This window comes from Natator depressus, chromosome 23, assembly GCF_965152275.1.
Source record: "Natator depressus isolate rNatDep1 chromosome 23, rNatDep2.hap1, whole genome shotgun sequence".
Classification (NCBI taxonomy): Eukaryota; Metazoa; Chordata; order Testudines; family Cheloniidae; genus Natator; species Natator depressus.
The window spans coordinates 5583678-5602038 of NC_134256.1; the positions used below are offsets into that span (position 1 = coordinate 5583678).

The window sequence follows — 18361 nt, forward strand, 5'->3', positions numbered from 1 at the left end:
TGCCCCAGTCCGGCCACTCTTATGTTCTCTCTAGCCTGCCCAATTCAGGGAGGAAGGTCTCCTAGCCAGGGCATCAGGGCCTGTCCTTCCCGCTAAGGATACGGGTTCAGTCCCCAGGTTTGCTGGGTTGGAGAGGGACCAAGTGCTGCAGAACCAGCGGTGTCAAGTCTCTGCCCTACAGCTTGGGCAGCGTGGAGTGGTCAGGGCCACTCTGGCCGATAGGTAAGGGGGAGCCCCATTTCCCACCAGTGACTCACTTCATAACCTTCCCCCTGGAGCTGGCAGGTTCTGCCCTGCTCGCTCCCTGCCCCCAGGGAGGTGGCACTGCAGCCCTCCACCCCTGCTTCCCACACCCCACTGCACCCCAGCCCTACCCTGGATTCCTGGAGGGGCATTATTCCGGCCCTATGACCATCCCAGGCTGTGGATGCTGGTGCTGGGGTGGGCACTGTTCTCGCTGGGGGCTGCGTGGAGACAGCCAGTCTGCCCCCTCCCGCTGGGGTGTCTCTGTGCCAGCCATGGGCCGTGTCCCTCCCCCCGACAGGTGGCGGTGGTGAAGATGAAGAGGACGTCGCAGGTGTACGCCATGAAGATCATGAACAAGTGGGACATGCTGAAGCGGGGCGAGGTGAGTCGGAGGCTTGAGTCACGTGGGGGAGCTGGGGGCGCTGGGTGCCGGGGGCTGATCCCAAATGGGCCTCAGGCTTCCCTGAAGGTTCGGATGCCCCCTTTCCAGTGCCTCTCCCCGGTGCCCATCCGTGGCCACCCTGGGCTGGAAGGGTGTCCCCACCTGCCCCCCATGGCATGGCTCAGCCACCCACCCCCATTCCTACCCCCATGATGGCATGGCCCAGTTGTCATCCCCCACCCATGGCATGCCATATTGCTAATTCCTTCCGGACAGTGTCTTCATCTGTCTGTCCCCAAGCAATAACCCCCACCCCCACTATGTCCCAGATCCTCTGCCCTCCACCCCCGGGGCCTGCCCTGTGTCTGCGCCTGCAGGGTAAGGGCCCCTGAACTGCCCCATCTGCTCTGCGCTGCCCCCTCCAGCATTGCCCCTGTATCCCAGCAGCATGACCAGGGCAATCTCCAGCAGGAGCAGAGAGGTGACTTTACTCTGTGTGTGGCCCTGGTGCGACCGCTGCTGGGATCCTGGGACCAGTTCTGGGGCCCACAGCTCAAGAGAGATGCTGACAAATTGCAGAGGGCTCGGAGAAGAGCCACGAGACGGATCGAAGGGTTAGGAAACCTGCCTTGCAGCGAGAGACCCCAGGAGCTCAATGTATTTAGCTTAACAAAGAGACGGTTAAGGGGGACTTTAGTCCTGTCCATCGGAGCCAACGTGGGGAACAAATATTGAACCCTGGCTCTCCAGCCTAGCAGAGGCAGGTCTCACACGATCAGGGGGCTGGGAGTTGAAGGCAGAGAAATTCACACTGGAAATATGGGATCAATTTTTAAGAGGGAGAGTCATTAACCCTGGGAACAGCTTCCCGAGGGGCATGGTGGCTTCTCCAGCACTGGCCACATTTCAGTCAAGGCTGGGGGTGTTTGTAAACAACCTGCCCTGGGAATTACAGTGGGGGCAGGTCTGTGGCCTGGAGTACCCAGGGGGTCAGATGAGATGGGGTCACAATGGTCCCTTCTGGGCTCGGGCTCTCCAGGCCAGACTCTCTGAGTCCTGCCCCATCAGAGCCCTGTGTCCGCACCCGATCTACCCACCCCCCTGGCCCGAGCCTCTCTGCACACGCCTCCCCGTGGCATTGCCCCGTCTCTTCAACTGCCCTCCCCCCTGCCCGTGGCAGGGCCCTGGGCCCATCTCCCCATCTCTGTTACCTCTATCCAGCTGCCCCTAGCTGCACTGTGGGGTCCCAAGGAGCTGGGGGCCCTGTTGTGGGGCCCAGACCTTCGCCCAGCCTGGCTGGCCCCTCTCACCCCCGGTCCCCCGGGCCCAGGTGGCCTCCCCAAGCCAGGCTCAGCATCTCTCCTGTGGGGGCAGGTGTCCTGTTTCCGCGAGGAGCGGGACGTGCTGGTGAACGGAGACAAGCGCTGGATCACCCAGCTGCACTTCGCCTTCCAGGACGAGAACTATCTGGTGAGCAGTCGGTGCTGGGCATTGTGGGTGGGGGGCATGGGGCACACGGGGGGCCAGGGCACACACAGGGGGTGCAGGGGGCACATGGGGGGGGGCAGGGGGCACACCCAGGGGAGGGCAGGGCACTTCTGCCAGCACTTCTGCCCCCTTCACAGACCATCTGCCTAGGGATGGGCCACTCCAAACCCTATAGATCGGGCAGCCTGGGGTCTCCATAGGGACCACACTGGGGAACAGCCACTCCAGACCATATAGAAACCTCGCCTGTGATCTCTATGGGGAGTACACATAGGGAAAGGGCCATTCTGGACATTATAGCCTGAGATTTCGATAGGGGACACACACTGGGGGCTAGCCACTCTGGGCCTTATAGACCCTATAGCCTGGCATGTCTATAGGGGACAGAGTGGAGACCCCGTGTCCTGACATGGGATGTTATGAATGAGACATCTCCTGGACCTCCTGCCACCAGCTCTGAGATTAGAGCACCCTGAGGGGTCCGGGGCAGGGGGGCTGGGAACCAGGACTCCTGAGTTCTATCCCCAGCTCAGAGAGAGCTGTGGGGTCTAGTGGTTAGAGCGGGGGGGGGGGGGCTGGGAGCCCGGACTCCTGGGTTCTATCCCCAGCTCAGAGAGGGCTGTCGGGTCTAGTGGTTAGAATGGGGAAGGTTGGGAACCAGGACTCCTGGGTTCTATCCCCAGCTCTGGGAGGGGTCTAGTGTAGCTAACACAGCGGGTGCTGGTCATGCCAAGGGCTGGAGCCCCCCATGCTGCCAGCACAGTCTCTCCCCTGGTGCTCTGCCCCCCCGTGGGGGGCTGCCCTCGAAGGTGGCCTGTCGGGAGTGCTGTCACACCTCGTCTCCACTCCCGCAGTACCTGGTGATGGAGTACTACGTGGGGGGTGACCTCCTGACGCTGCTGAGCAAATTCGGGGACCGCATCCCCCTGGACATGGCCCGCTTTTACCTGGCCGAGATGGTGATGGCCATCGACTCCATCCACCGCCTGGGTTACGTGCACAGGTAGGGTGCCCCCGGGGGGCAGAGCGGGGCACTGCGAGCAGAGGGGGCAGCCTGCGCTGGGGGGAGGGCAGTAGAGCGCCTAGAGCCTCAGGCGGACAGAGTCCTGGCCCCCTTCTCCAGCCAGATACCCCCTGCCTCCCCCACGCCCCCTTCTCCAGCCAGACACCCCCTGCCTCCCCCAACCCCCCCTTCTCCAGCCAGACACCCCCTGCCTCCCCCGGCCCCCTTCTCCAGCCAGACACCCCCTGCCTCCCCCACGCCCCCTTCTCCAGCCAGACACCCCCTGCCTCCCCTGGCCCCCTTCTCCAGCCAGACACCCCCTGCCTCTCCCTGCCCCCCTTCTCCAGCCAGACACCCCCTCCAGCCCCCAGCCCCCTTCTCCAGCCAGACACCCCCTGCCTGCCCCGGCCCCCTTCTCCAGCCAGACACCCCCTGCCTGCCCCTGGCCCCCCTTCACTAGCCATATACTCCCTCCCTCCCCAGGCCCCCCTTCTCCAGCCAGACACCCCCTGTCTCTCCAGATCCCTTTCTCCAGCCAGATACCCCCTGGCCCTTACCCCGGGGGGCTGCTAATTGTCGGGACAGAGCATCAGATCAGCCCTTTGCTCCCCAACCTGCAGCCCCCGGGGCCGGAGCACGTGGGAGCTCTCTTGCTCCCCCGTGGGGTGCACAGGGCCCCGGCCAGCCAGCCAGCGTCCCAGGGTACCAAACGAGGTCGGATTTCTTGGCTTTCGCCACAACCCCGTCCCCTGCCCCCCCAGCCCGTGATGCTGGCTCTGCCCCCAGCCATAAACACTGTCCTAGATTCAGACTCATCTCGGCTGGGCCCGGCTCCAAATCACATGAGCCACCGAGGCCTGGGAAGGTTCAGGGCCCAGGGAGAGGGCCCAGGAAGGCCCCCGAGGAGGGGGGAGGGTGAGAATCGGGGGAGGCGCGCTGGAGAGATGGGAAGGGGCCAGAGAGCTCCCGGCTAGCATGATGGATGGGCAGACGGACGGGGTGGATGGACAGACAGGCAGGCAGATCCTAGGCCGGCGCCTGGAGATGGCCGGGGAGGGAGACCCGGGGCCTGGGTTTGGGGAGGACCCTGCGTTAGCGCTGGTTGAAGGGGAGCGTCTGGGCCCCTGGCGTCCTGCAGGGACCTTGGCACATGGGCCTGGCCTAGGATGGGAAACGTCCAGGCAGAACCCGCGGGGAGGGGAGCGGGAGTGAGGTGGTGCTCTCGCCAGCCTGGCACCAGGGGGCGCCGTGCCACAGGGAGCGGGGTGAAGCCGCAGGAGGGGGCGCTCTCCCCTCGCTCAGTGATGCCCCAGCCTGGCACCAGGGGGCGCCGTGCCGCAGGGAGCGGGGTGAAGCCGCAGGAGGGGGCGCTCTCCCCTCGGTCAGTGGTGCCCCAGCCTGGCACCAGGGGGCGCCGTGCCGCAGGGAGCGGGGTGAAGCCGCAGGAGGGGGCGCTCTCCCCTCGGTCAGTGATGCCCCAGCCTGGCACTAGGGGCGCCGTGCCGCAGGGAGCGGAGTGAAGCCGCAGGAGGGGGCGCTCTCCCCTCAGTCAGTGGTGCCCCAGCCTGGCACCAGGGGGCGCCGTGCCGCAGGGAGCGGGGTGAAGCCGCAGGAGGGGGCGCTCTCCCCTCGGTCAGTGATGCCCCAGCCTGGCACTAGGGGGCGCCGTGACGCAGGGAGCGGGGTGAAGCCGCAGGAGGGGGCGCTCTCCCCCTCGGTCAGTGATGCCCCAGCCTGGCACCAGGGGCGCCGTGCCGCAGGGAGCGGGGTGAAGCCGCAGGAGGGGGCGCTCTCCCCTCGGTCAGTGATGCCCCAGCCTGGCACCAGGGGGCGCTGTGCTGCTGAACGTGCCGTCGGGAGTATTCACGAGCCCGGGGTCCTGTTGGCAGGAGCTGGAACGTTCTCCCGGCGTCCCGGCTATGTGGCAGCCTGGGCCCCCGATGGCTTCTCCTGGGGAGTGGGCATGGTCCTCCACTTCCTGTCTCAAACTGCTGTGCTGTCCCAAAGCTGCCGGGGCTCAGGGCTGGGGAAGCGAATGTCACTTGGGAGTGACGGGGAGACTCCCTAACTCCCCCTCCAACACCCTCTTTCTGTCTGCGCCCACCCCTCTCCAGAGACATCAAACCCGACAACATCCTGCTCGACCGCTGCGGCCACATCCGCCTGGGGGACTTCGGCTCCTGCCTCAAGCTCCGGGAGGACGGCACGGTGAGTGCAGTGCCCCCCCCCCCAAAGCTGGTCGCGTCGGGCAACAGCGCCGGGGCAAACGACACAGCTTCCAGCCGGAGATCTGCCGACTGGCAAACCCCTCTCTGCCACAGCTGGGGTGGGGGACTCCCTGTCCTCACTCCCTGCTTCTAGTTCACGCTGCCTCACCCTGCCATGCTCCCGGACTGAGCAGCTAGGACACAGCTGGTCCGGGAGTCCGGGTGAGTCAGCAGGAAGGGCTCTGCCTCTCTATGCAGGGAGCACACGGTGTGCGGTGGGTTAAGAGACCCTGCCATGCCATGGGCCTTGCGGCGCCGAAAACAAGAGGAGGGTCCAAACTGGTGCCCCCCACCTGCTGAATCCTCTTCCCCCCCTCCCCGACAGATCTGCTCGTCGGTGGCAGTGGGGACCCCTGATTACCTGTCCCCCGAGATCCTGCAGGCCCGTGGAGGACGGGAGCCACTCGTACGGCACCGAGTGCGACTGGTGGTCCCTGGGCGTCTTCGCCTACGAGATGTTCTTCGGGCACACGCCCTTCTTCGCCGACTCCATCGTTGAGACCTACGGCAAGATCATCCACTTCAAGGTGGGGGGCAGTGGGGCGGGGAGGCGGCACCGGTACCTGGAACCCTAGGAGTCCCATCCACTGCCAGGCATCCCCTCGCCTCCCCACAGAACCCTGCTGCCCATCTCTGACCCAGTGCCCTGCCCCCCATCTCCACCCCAGTGCTCTGCCATCTCTGCCCCAGTGTCCTGTCCCCATCTCAACCTAGTGCCCTGCCCCGCATCCCCACCTGAGTGCCCTGCCCCCCATCTCTGCCCCAGTGCCCTGCCCCACATCTCCACCTGAGTGCCCTGCCCCCATCTCTGCCCCAGCCCTGCCTCCATCTCTACCCCAGTGCCCTGCCCGCATCTCCAACCCCAGCCCTGCCCCCCATCTCTACCCCAGTGCCCTGCCCCCATCTCCAACCCAGTTCTCTGCCCATCTCTGCCCCATCTCTACCCCAACGCCCTGCCCCCATCTCTGCTCCAGCCCTGCCCCCCCTCTCCACCCCAGTGCCCTGCCTCCATCTCTGCCCCAGTGCCCTGCCCCCATCTCTATCCCAGTGCCCTGCCCCCACATCTCTGCCCCAGCCCCACCCCAGCTCCCCGCCCCCCCATCTCTGCCCCAGCACCCTGCCCCCCATCTCCACCCCCAGGGATCTGCCCCTCATTACTGCCCAGTGCTTTGCACCCCCATTTCTCCCCATCTCCACCCACCCACCCTGTCCCCCATCTCCAAGCCCAGCATCCCCCGTGTGCCCCCACCCCGCACCCCTGAGCCCCCCGCCTCCTGCCTTTCAGGAGCACTTTCGCTTCCCGCTCTCGGCGCCGGATGTGCCGGATGACGCCCGGGCCCTGATCCAAGGGCTGCTCTGCCCCCGGGAGACGCGGCTGGGCCGGAACGGGGTGCGGGACTTCCGGGAGCACCCTTCTTCGCCGGCGTGGACTGGGAGGGGCTGCGGGCGTTCACCCACCCTTCGCCCCCGAGTTCGCCAACGCCACCGACACCTCCAACTTCGACGTGGTGGACGACTGCCTGACGGACATGGTGAGCGGGGGCGGGGTACGTGACCTTTCATTTCTCAGCCCCCCACCCCGCATCCGCGCCCCGCATGGCTGCCGCCCCTCCCCCGCTGCGTCCCCCCCTCTCACCTTGGGCTGCCCCCACTGTCACTCGGGGGCTGTCTCTGCATGCCCCCTGGCCGGGCCACCTGGTCTGGGCGTGCAATGGTGGGACGTGCCCGCGGGCCGGTGCAGCGCCCTCGGCCTGGCATCGCTCAGGCCCCCTGGCACTGCAGAATGGCCCTAAAGTGGGGGGAAGCGCCCCTTGAGTATGCCCGCCACTGGCTAGCATGGAGCTGGCGTAAGCGTCCTGCTCCCAGCCCCTGGGGGGTGGCCAGGGAGCCCTGTGCTGTGGCTATTCCCCGCCCCCCAGGGCCCATAGAGGACGGATGGGAGGTTGGGGGTGGGGGTGGCACAGAGTGGGCAGAGCATGAGTTAGAGCAGCCCTGAATCTGCAGGAGCTGAGGCCAGGGTCTGGGGCAGCTGCCACCATAAACTGAGCTCCCCCATTCCCACCTGCGCACAGGGAGGGGCGACCTGCCCTGGCTCGTGTGTCGTTTGCGGCCGTGCCAAGTGGGTGGGAAAGTCGCCAGCCGCGTCCTGGAGCCGGCTCTGACCCCGGCGTGGGGCGGGGGCAGGGCTCCCAGGGCGGTTCGTTCTCTCCTTGGTGCTCAGGGGCCGAGTGCCAGAGGACTGGGCCCAGGAGACCCTGGGTGCCCCCTGGGAAGGGGGGTCCCCTGCCCTGCTGCAGGCTGAGATCTGCCCTCGCTGCCTGCCCCAGGGGGCAAAATAACATGAACTCCCAGACCCCCCGTCCCTTTCCCAACTGAGCCAGCATAGATTTTCCCTATCTGCCCGCCAGCCCCCCAGCTACTGCCCGCCATTCACCCTGTGCCCCCAGCCCCCACCTACTGCCTCCATCCACCCCCTGCCCCCACCTACTGCCTCCACCTACCACCCACCAGCCCCCCGGTCCGCCAGCCCTCACCTACCCCCCATCCACCCCTGCCCCCCCAGTCCCCACTTATAGCCCCCATTGCCCCTCCAGCCCACCAGGCCCCCATCCACCACCCCTCCCACGTCCCACTCGCCCCTCCCACCTACCGCCCGCCAGCCCCCCAGTCGTCCCCTGCCTGCCCCTCAAACCTACCCCCGCCCACCTCTTGCGTGTCCACATGGAGCCGGGAATCACCCGCACACGTGTCTGGCTTTTGTCGCATGGCTAACGCAACTGGCCCAGCGCCGGCAGAGGGCATGGAAGGCAGGGCCGTGTCGGCCAACAGAGTTTGGAGCTGTGGGGGGGCACATGGGGCAGGCCCTGGCGGGGGTGGGTGCGGAGCCACGGCCCCCCCAGTTCAGGGCCCCCCTTGGTGTCGCCCCCAGGAGACGCTGTCAGACGTGCTGGAGAGCTCCCCGCTGGGCGTGCACCTGCCCTTCGTGGGCTTCTCCTACACCAGCACCAGCCTCAAGTAAGGGGGTGCTTGGGGTACGGGAGAGGGGGACATGGGGCCTGTCCCCTCTAGGGGGTGCGGCGGGGCCTGGGGGTGTGATGGGGCCTCCCCCCAGGACTGAGGCCTGGTGGTGGGGGGAGCCATGGTGGGGGCTGGGGGTGGGCAGAGCATGCGTTTGCTTGTCAGGGTGTGGGGGTGCAGGAAACCCTGATAGGGTTGGGGTGGGGCGCAGGAGGCTGGGTCGGGTGGTGTGGGAGCCTGGGGCTGGCCTGGCAGGACTGGGTAGGCGCGGGGGGGAGGGGCCACCTGTGGGGGGGCACATGGGGTTGGGGGCTGGGGGTGACCCTGGCAGGGCTGGGGGAAGTTGGGAGGCATGGGGGAGGGGGATGGAGCTGCCCTTGCAGAGCTGGGGGTACTGGGGTGCCGGCCATGGGGGGGGGCTCATTGGGTTTGGGGGCTGGGGCCGGCTCTGGCAGGGCTGAGACCAGCTGTAGGGGGGGCGAAGTAGGGTTGGGGGCTGGGGCCGGCTGTGGGGGGCACAGTGGGGTTGGGGGCTGGGGCCAGCCCTGAGGGGGTGCAGTGGGGGCTGGGGCCAGCTGTAGGGGGCACAACGGGGTTGGGGGCTGGCCCTGGGGCTCCAGGCGGGGCCGTGAGATTCTCCCTCCTCTCAGACAGAATGAGCCGGGGGACAGGGGCCGGGAAATCGCCATGGAGCTGGAGTGCGACCGGGGCCGCCCCCCGCAGGAGCAGCCCCCCAACCTGCCCCCCGGAGACCTGGTAAGTGGCTGCACTTGGGGGGCGCAATCGACTTCCTGCTGTGGGGTCCCAACCCACAGCCCCCTCCTAGCCCAGCCCTGGGCTCCCCCCAGCTCTGCTAGTACCCCCCAGCGGCAGATTCAGAGTTAGTGGGGCCCTGTGCTCAGCTTCATTTTGGGGGCCAGCCAAGAAAAAAAACATTCTCTCTTATCCGCCCCCCTTTTCCCTTCATCCTCCTCCTCCTCCTATAAGTAATAGCAAGTAAATGAAAGTAAAGTTGACAGTTTTTCTAGTCTAATTTATTTCTCCACAGACCACTTGAAAATCGCTGGGGGTCTCGGTGAACCACTTAATGATCTTTCCAAATATTGTTTGTACCGTTAGCTAACTAGTTTAAAGCACTTTGGATAAGAACCCTTAAGAAAACATTGGGGTGCAGGGTCTGGGAGGGAGTTAGGGTGCAGGAGCAGGCTGGGGGTTGGGGTGCAGGGTCTGGGAGGGAGTTAGGGTGTGGGAGGGGGCTCAGGGCTGGGGGTGCAGGGTCTGGGAGGGAATTAGGGTGTGGGAGAGGGCTCAGGGCTGGGGGTGCAGGGTCTAGGAGGGAGTTAGGATGCAGGAGCAGGCTGAGGGTTGGGGTGCAGGATCTGACCAGGAGTTAGGGTGCGGGAGGGGGCTCAGGGCTGGGGGTGCAGGGTCTGGGAGGGAGTTAGGGTGCAGGAGCAGGCTGGGGGTTGAGGTGCAGGGTCTGACCAGGAGTTAGGGTGCGGGAGGGGGCTCAGGGCTGGGGCAGGAGGTTGGGGTGTGGAGCGCTTACCTGGGGCAGCTCCCATTTGGTGAGAGGGGTGCAGGTGGGGTGGGTGGGTTGCAGGCGTCAGGGAGGGCAGAGGGCTGGGGGGATGACGGCGTGCACCGGTGCAGGAGTCAGGGCTGGGGTCGTGGGGTGCTCCTGGCCCCCAGCCCCGCCCCCCGCCCTGAGAGCAGGCTGGGCTGGGGCCCCTTTGGCAACCCGGTGCTGGTTCTGTGGGAAGGAGCAGAAAAGAGCATGGGGCTGCAGTATACGCTGGCATGGGCTTTCTTTGCCCTGGTTTGCTGTAAGTGTGAACAGTGAGAGATTGCGAGTCACAGGGCAGTGGGCGGGGTTATGCAAATTAGGAGCGTACAGGGAAACCAGCCAGAGGAAGGCAGCTGCAAGACTTGTCTGTCTTTGAACAGAATTGTGTGTTCAGGGTTCTTGCTTTGAATCCTGCCCCTGGAGTCATGTCGGGGGAGTGACCTCACATGGAGTCACCTAGTGATGGTGTTTGTTGCGGGGCTGGGAGCTGGTCACGGTGAGGTAGAGAGCATGGGGTGCAGGGATGGGCGCGCGTCACAGAGTCTCACTATTGTTTCTCCGCTCTCTGAGGTCAAGCATCATTTCTGGTCTTATGGGTGTAATCTCGGATCAGTCTTGTCCTAGGGCTGTGCGTTAAATTGGGTTTTGGACCGGGGGCTGGGCTAGGAGGTTGCTCCACCCACCTCATGTATCAACTTTGTATTGTAGTGACTCTATCTGGGGAGAATCTTCTGGTCAGAAAAACAGCAAGAGTTTTGCTGGGATGAGGGTTCTTTAAAGCGGATTTAGTTGAAAAATCTGAAATCTCTGGCAGGCCCTTTGGTTACAATTTCTTGGGAGCGTTTTGTGAGTCTCTAGATGAGAGATTCTTTGTCTTCCTAGAGCAGTGGGTCTCAAACTTTTGTACTGGCGGGTCCTTTCACACAGCAAGGCTCTTGAGCGTCACCCCCCTTATAGGTTTTACAGTATGTTTAACACTATTGTAAATGCTGGAAGCAAAACGGGGTTTGGGGTGGAGGCTGACAGCTCGTGACCCCCCCATGTAATAACCTTGTGACCCCCGAGGGGTCCCGACCCCCAGTTTGAGAACCCCTTTGCTAGAAGATTGTTTAAGAAGCTGGGATCCTTCTTTCTGCTGTCAGTCTTTTCAACAGTATGAGGGACGAATGCTTTCCAGACTGTGGGTCTGTTGGGGAAATGCTTGGTTTTTTGGGGGGGGGGGTGGTGGTAATATTTGAGGCCACATGTGTATCAACAACTACATGAGTTACATAGACTTCTCCCCATCCAGTCTACGTTCCATGTATCTTGATTTGTAAGATCAAGACAAGGTCCCAGTCCTGTTCCCTCCTCCCCCCTCCGCCCCCCACCGGCCCAAAACCTACCGTAATGTAAATGCTAAATAATAATCCTTAACTTCTCAGTGTTGCCACCCCCCCGAAATCACGAGATTGGCTTAAAAATCATGAGGACTTTTTTTTAAAAAATGTAATGGGCCGTGTGGGGGGAGGGCAAGGACCCCTGGGGGGAACCAGGGGCATGGGCAGTGGGGGGACCCCAGGGGAGAGTCAGGGGCATTGGCCCAGCCCTGGGCTCCCCTCAGCCCGGTGGCTGCCCCTCACTCCCGACCCGCAGCCCCCTGCTAGTCAGCCTCACCCCCCTGACGGGCGCCCTCCCCCGGCCAGGCCTGCAAGGCGCCCGACGGGCAGAAGCTGGATCTCGCCGCCTTCCTGGAGCTGCAGGCGGCCTTCGAGTCGGAGCTGCACACGCGGGAGGGGCTGCGCCAGGAGCTCAGCATGGTCAAGGTGGCCAACCAGACCTTCGCCAGGTGAGGGGCAGGGACACCAGGGGGAGCTGGGGGCATGGGCTGTGGGGGGCAGGGACCCCTGGGGAGAGCTGGGGGCATGGGCAGGGCGGTCAGAGGCCTGAAACTGCCTGGGGGGTGGGTTTCCAATGCTGCCCCCCCCGAGGAGTGGCAGTGCCCCCTGCCAGCTAGCGGTGCCCTTGTGAAGGGGCCTGTATGGGCGGGGGTGGGGGGATTTGCTGGTTCTGGGACTCGGCTGCCCTGACGTGCCCCCGACCCCCCCAGCCGCCTGCAGGAGGCCGAGAGCCGCAACTTGGAACTGGAAGCTCAAATCAAGCGATTGGAGGCACAAATCGAGGGGATGAAACCACCCGGGGAGGAAGGCAAGTGCCCCCCTGCCCTCCCCGGGCCCCCTACCCCCCTTGCCCCCACTGACTCGCCGCCTGCCCCCCTGCCCTGCCCCAGGCCTGTCCCCTTGGACCCTTTTCCCCCCTCCCCCCAGGGCCTCTCCCTCTCCACCCCTGTGTCACGCCCTTTGCTCTGCACCCCGTTCCCCTTCACTCCCCTTTCTGCACCCTCCTCTTTCTCCTCCCCCATCCCCCCGCTTTCCCCTCGATTCCCCTCCCCTGCCCCAGCCCTGTGCTGGGGAAATCGGCCTGTGGCAGGCCCCCTGTGCCCGCCTCGTGTGGCTGTTAATCAGCTGCCATGTCCCTCCTCAGAGGCGGCCACATCTCGGTGCTGGCTGGGGGTCCCCCTGTAAGCAGCCTGACCTCCAGGAGGTTGGGGGGGCTGGGGGTTTCGAGGCTGATGCAAGGGACCAGAGATGGGCAGGACTGTAATTAACTGGGCGGGACGGGGGGCAGGGACCATTGCGGGTTGGTGACGTCCGGCTGTCCCGGCGCTAGCCTGGGCTTTGCCCCCTGCAGCAGTGAGTGTGAGCCGGGAATCGGCCCGAGAGCCCTGGGCACAGCCCCGCGTGGGGCAGGATACGCGCACCCAGCCCCCGTGCCGGGCCAGACCGACCTGTTGGGGAGCTGATGTGCTGCCCCCTGGTGCCCGCGCGGGTGGGGGCATCGGTTCACCTAGGGCTGAGCCTGCCTGTGAGACGGGTCTGTGCATGGCTGGGGCGGGCACTCTGGTGCCCACAAAGCTCGGCAAGGGCCGTGGCTCTGCATGGCCGGGTGGTGGGGGCCCGTCTGCCCTGCAGGTGGAGGGGGTCACCGCTGCATGGCTGTGTGGTGGGGGCCCGTCTGCCCTGGGATTGTGGGGCGGTGACTCCTGCATGGCTGGCCTCCTCGGGCCGCGCACGGTCCCACCTCTCTCTTTTCCTTGCAGCTGCTGTGGGGCGGCCCCCCGGCTGCGGTGCCCCCTGGCCGTGCCGCACGGAGCACCCCGCTGATGTAAGCCTGGCCTGGGGGCACCGTCTGGAGTGGGGCTTGCCTGGGGCTCAGCACCGGGGCTGGTCACCAGGCTACAACCCAACTGTGACACTCAGGGCCCCACACCCAGGGGGTGGGAGGGTGGAGCATAGGTCACGGCTGTGGGCAGCTCGGGGAGCCTGGATGTGCAGGGGGCGTGGCCGGGGAGCCAAGGGGGGGCTCTGCCCGCTTGTGCCAGGGCTGGGGTGGAGAGCAGGGCCCGGTCCCCTTCCCCCTGCCGGGGCAGGTCTGGGAGGAGGTTTGGCCTGGGTCCAGCCCCAGTGCCGCCCCCCCGGCCGACTCCGCTGATCGGGGCATCTCTGCTTTCTCCTTCCAGCCAGGCGGCACCATGGCAGCGCGACTCTGTGAATACCCGCTTGTGGTACCTCTGTACCGCCACTTGCTGCTCTTTTCTAGGGTACGTCGGCCCCGGCTGCTCACCCGCCCAGCCCCCGCCCGGCTCCTCACCCGCCCGGCTCCTCACCCGCCTTGCGACCCGCCTGGCTCCTCACCCGCCCGGCCCCCGCCCGGCTCCTCACCCGCCCGGCTCCTCACCCGCCTTGCGACCCGCCTGGCTCCTCACCCGCCCGGCCCCCGCCCGGCTCCTCACCCGCCCGGCTCCTCACCCGCCTTGCGACCCGCCTGGCTCCTCACCCGCCCGGCCCCCGCCCGGCTCCTCACCCGCCCGGCTCCTCACCCGCCTTGCGACCCCGCCTGGCTCCTCACCCGCCCGGCCCCCGCCCGGCTCCTCACCCGCCCGGCTCCTCACCCGCCCGGACCGCCGCCCGGCTCCTCACCCGCCTGGCTCCTCACCCGCCTTGCGACCCGCCTGGCTCCTCACCCGCCCTGTCCCCTGCCTGGCTCCTGACCTGCCCTGCCACCCGCCCTGCCCCCCGCCTGGCTCCTCACCTGCCCTGCCACCCGCCCGGCTTCTCACCCGCCTGGCTCCTCACCTGCCCTACCCCCGCTCTGCCCCCCGCCCGGCTCCTCACTCACCCTGCCCTGTGCCCAGCTGTCTGTGCCTCCTGCCCAGTTCTGTGCCCAGATATATGCCCCATGCCTGGCTCTGTGCCAATCTCTGTCCCTGCTGCCTGGCTCTGTGCCCGCCCTGCCCGGCTCCACCTTTGGGGCTCAGGCTGGGGTTTGTGGAGGGATAGTTCAGTGGTTTGAGCATTGGCCTGCTAAACCCAGGGTTGTGAGTTCAATCCTTGAGGGGGCCATTTAGGGATCTGGGGCAAAAGTTGGGGATTGGTCCTGCTTTGAGCAGGGGGTTGGACTAGATGACCTCCTGAGGTCCCTTCCAACCCTGATATTCTGTGATTCTATGATTCAAGCCAACTTGTGCTGGTGGCCGCGACAATCTGACCTCTGCTTGCCCCCCAGGTCCCCACCTGCTTAACCTTTTGCTTAAGGTGCTTTCCTGCCCCCTCCCCCCCGCCCAACTAATCCCGTGTGTCACCCCGCTGGGCCCTGCCAGCACCCCCTGCTGGACAGCACCGAGGTGGCCCTTGCGTGAGGGTTGGTCCTGTCCCCGCCCCCGTCCCTCTCACCACCTCTCCTCCCTGCGGAGGACCTGTGGAGACACACAGCTGGGGGGAGGAGGGGGGGGAGACAAAGAGCCCCCCCCCACTCCTCAGCCCAGGGCTGGAGAGCCCCCACCAAGGGACAGAACTGGGGTGGGCGATGGGACATATGCGTCCTGGAGACTGCAGCTGGAGGGAGGTGGGGGAGAAACTGAGACCCCCCCCCCCCGCCCCGAGAGAGGTGCCCCTGGTGCCCCATGTCACATGGGGTGGGGGAGGTCAGTCCTCGCCCAGCAGGAGGGTCACGGCTCCTGGTCTGCCAGCACCTACAACTGTGCCCCCACCCCCCCGTCCCAGCCGGGACAGGGAAAGACCTGGTGCCTAAGGCTATGGGGTTCAGCAAACAGCTGGCCACCAGCTCCCCCTGCAGCCAGCCTCAGAGCTGGGGGCTTCTTCCCCATCAGCTCCAGCCCCCCCACCCTAGTGTGACCCTCCCGCCTGGGACCCCCAGGCCTCCCGCCAGGCATCTGCCAACAGCCCTGCTCGGCCCCCGTGGGGCGGGTGTTTATAGTGAACATGTCACATTATGGGGGCGGGTGAGGGCCCGTCTACGGGGCACCAGCTCCCATCTGGCCCCATGGTGAGGGGGGCAAGCAATGGGACATGAGGCCTTTCCCCTCTAGGGCGCTGGCTCTGATCTGGACCCATGGCAGGGACCAGCTGGCTCAGGAGAGTGGGAATGGGAAAAATGAGCCGGGGGGGGGCAGCTGCTGAGCAGCCCCCAGCCCCCTCTGCCCGCTGGGGGTGCCCTTGCTGACGGTGCGTTTTCCTCACAGGTACCTAGGCCCTGCATTACCAAGGCGGGATACCTGCTCCTTTGTACCGGCGGCTTTGGGCTGGCGGTGGCCCGGCCAGGACCCGGGTGAGCCGTCCTGAGCGAGGCTGGGCGCTCGCCCCACTGCCCCCGCCCGCCATCCCTGTCACCGCCTGGCCAGCACCGCGGGGGTGCCCGTCAGCCCTCCTCCTCGGGAGGCCTCACACCCCGGGCCCAGCCAGGACCAGAGCTGGGGATGCCTGGATGACAGCACTCCAGGCCCACGGGCCCCTTCCCACCCGGAGCCCAGGCTGTGTGGCTCGGGCCCCTCCCGCCGTCAGGGGACCATCTCTCCAGTCCCCTCCTGGGCCTGCCCTGGCCCTGGGCTGCTGGCTGGGTGCATCTGCTCCTGCCTGCCAGCCCTCTGGCCTCCCCATCGTGGACCCTGCCAGCTCCCTCTGCATGGGGCAGGCTGCCACTGCGCTGCCTGGCTCCAGCTCCACTCCTTCCCACGTAGCCACCCCATGGCCCCGTTTGGCAGCTGGGGAAACTGAGGCCGAGCAAGAGGAAGAGTGTCACCTAAGGGCACACAGTGAGTCGGGGCAGAACTGACAACTGAACCCAGGAGTCCTGGCTCCCAGCCCCTGCTTCTTTAAACTACTACACCCCACTCCCCTCCCAGAGCTGGGGATAGAACCCAGGACTCCTGGCTCCCAGCACCCCCACCCCAACCCACTAGCCCCCAGGTCGTTCTAAGAGGCATGTCACTTTGGAAGTGGGCCCCAGTCCCTGGGGGGTGAAGTGATGGTCACGCCACGGGGTGGTGCCAGGCTGGGCAACCCTCTACACCAGCCTCCCAGGAGCCTGGTGTTACCTAGTGCCCCCTGCCCTGGCACCCTGCCTCTCCAAAGGCCCTGCTCCCAGCTCCCTTTGCCCCGGTGATCCTGGGTCCTTGGCACGGGCCTTGTCCCCACCCGCCCCACTCCATGGGGAAAGGGGCCCAGCGGAGGGGCCGGCTGGGACCTGCAGAGACGCAGCCGAGGGAGCCCACAGATGCCCTTCCCTGCCCGAAGGGAGCCGCAAGGTGGCGACAGCCGGCGGGGACCTGCTGCCCAGGGTGCCCAGCTCCCTCCACAGTGCCAGCCCCAGGCGCCGTTCAGCAGGGCTCTGGGCAGCACCAGGTACCCCCAGCGGGTGCCAGCCCCAGGCACAGGGGTGGCACCGCTGTTAAAGGCTGAATTTATGCTGCTAAAATCACCCATCACCTGCTGTTCCATCTTCCGCCATGGGGGGGCCCCAGTGACTCCCCCCCTGCAACACCCCCAGCTAGTAATTTATTTCTAGTGTTGGCATCTCCCCTTCCCTGTTGACCCACACCCAGCCCACCGGCTCCCCCACCCAACCACCCATCTCCAGTGCACATCTGGGGCGGAGGCTCTTAGGGGGTGAAGCCCCTTTGCCCGGGGCGGGGAATCCCGCAGTTTTGCACTTTGACCCGGTTAATTTTATAGCCACCTGCTGCCCCCCCATGTATTTATTGGCCCTCGGTGCCAGCTGGGCCCGGGGGTCGGAGGCGGGACGAGGGACCCGGCCTGGAGGCTTTGTCTGAACTGTGGAGAGGAAATAAAAAAGCTGAATTAGGCCCAGGGGCGGGGAGCCCGGTGCCAGCCTCGTGTATGAGCGGGGCCAGGGGGGAGATCAGCGCCGCCCACCGCAGCACCAACGGGGGGAGCTGAGCCTGGGGTGCCCCCACATGGTGGATGTGGTGAGAGTCTGGGGAGCCGGGCCCCACATGGCCCCCACTGGCCAGTCACTGTGGGGGCTCGGCGACCGGACTTTTGGCTGGCCCAGGGGTGCCCCCTCCTGGCTGAACGCGATGCTGCTGCTCTAGCCCCTGGGGCCCCAACACCACTGGGGCCGAGCTCTGCCCTGCACTGGGGGGGTTCCGCTCAGAGGGGCTGACGCCCCAGCAGGCTGCCCAAGCAAGCGACCCCTAGTGGGGACGATGGGGCTTTACCCGCAGGCCAAATGCGGCCTGGTTGAGGTTGGGCCAGGGGGCAGGGAACAGGCCAGCAAGGGGCACTCACCGCCCCCTCCCGCCCCACACACAGAGCAAGGCAGATGGCTGAGGGGTGGGGCAGGCAACAGGCCTCAGGGCCAGGCCCATGGGCAGCGGGCACCAGCCAGGAGCTGAGTGACACGAATGGCCCAGGTGCACACACTGAGCCCTCCCCGACACCCCAATATGCTCCACCCTTGATACTCAACGCATGCACCTGTAATTGCCACTCACCCACCAGGCACCCCCTCACCCCCCCCCAGCACGCACACCCACCCACCATGCACAGGCTCCGGTCACATCACCCCTTGCCCTGCCTGGCACAGGCTACCAAGACCACAGTCAGGCTCCACGGGGGGGGGGGGGGGGGGAGCCCAGGGGTGCCCTGCAGCTGCCCCTGCCAGGCCCCGCAGCAGCCACTGCAGTGCAGCCTAGCCAGGATGGACCACGCTGCCAGCCCCATGCAGGGCTACACGAGCAGGGTGGTGATGCTGGGGAAGAACTGGGCTAGCAGGGGGCTGCAGGTCAGGAGTGAGGGGCACCGGCTGGGCTGGCAGGGGGCACCAGGTTGGGAGGGGCTGGCAGCACTGGCGGGGGCCCAGGACACATGCTGCCCCTGTACTAAGCCGTTTCACCCTGAGGCCTGGCTGAACTCCAGCTCCGCTCACGGCCCCCATGGCTTTGAACGCGCGCAGACATTATCACTGCCCATCCTGGCCTGGCAGGCCATGTTGTTTTGTGACTGTTACAGCAGCTGCCGTCTTCCACCCCA

At 66.1% G+C, this 18361-nt stretch overlaps 1 protein-coding gene across 1 annotated transcript in view; it reads left to right on the forward strand.

Annotated features, from left to right (window-relative positions):
* DMPK (DM1 protein kinase) overlaps positions 1 to 16110 on the forward strand; it is a 31082-nt gene extending 14972 nt beyond the window's left edge. Inside the window, 16 exon segments of the mRNA XM_074937504.1 lie at positions 545 to 628; positions 2003 to 2098; positions 2971 to 3119; positions 5234 to 5327; positions 5712 to 5779; positions 5781 to 5913; positions 6672 to 6798; positions 6801 to 6836; positions 6839 to 6933; positions 8316 to 8401; positions 9055 to 9160; positions 11657 to 11799; positions 12061 to 12158; positions 13111 to 13175; positions 13531 to 13611; positions 15553 to 16110. Coding sequence (XP_074793605.1) covers positions 560 to 628; positions 2003 to 2098; positions 2971 to 3119; positions 5234 to 5327; positions 5712 to 5779; positions 5781 to 5913; positions 6672 to 6798; positions 6801 to 6836; positions 6839 to 6933; positions 8316 to 8401; positions 9055 to 9160; positions 11657 to 11799; positions 12061 to 12158; positions 13111 to 13175; positions 13531 to 13611; positions 15553 to 15642 — 1536 coding nt within the window. The 5' untranslated portion in view covers positions 545 to 559 and the 3' untranslated portion in view covers positions 15643 to 16110.
* Positions 16111 to 18361: the final 2251 nt, after the last annotated feature.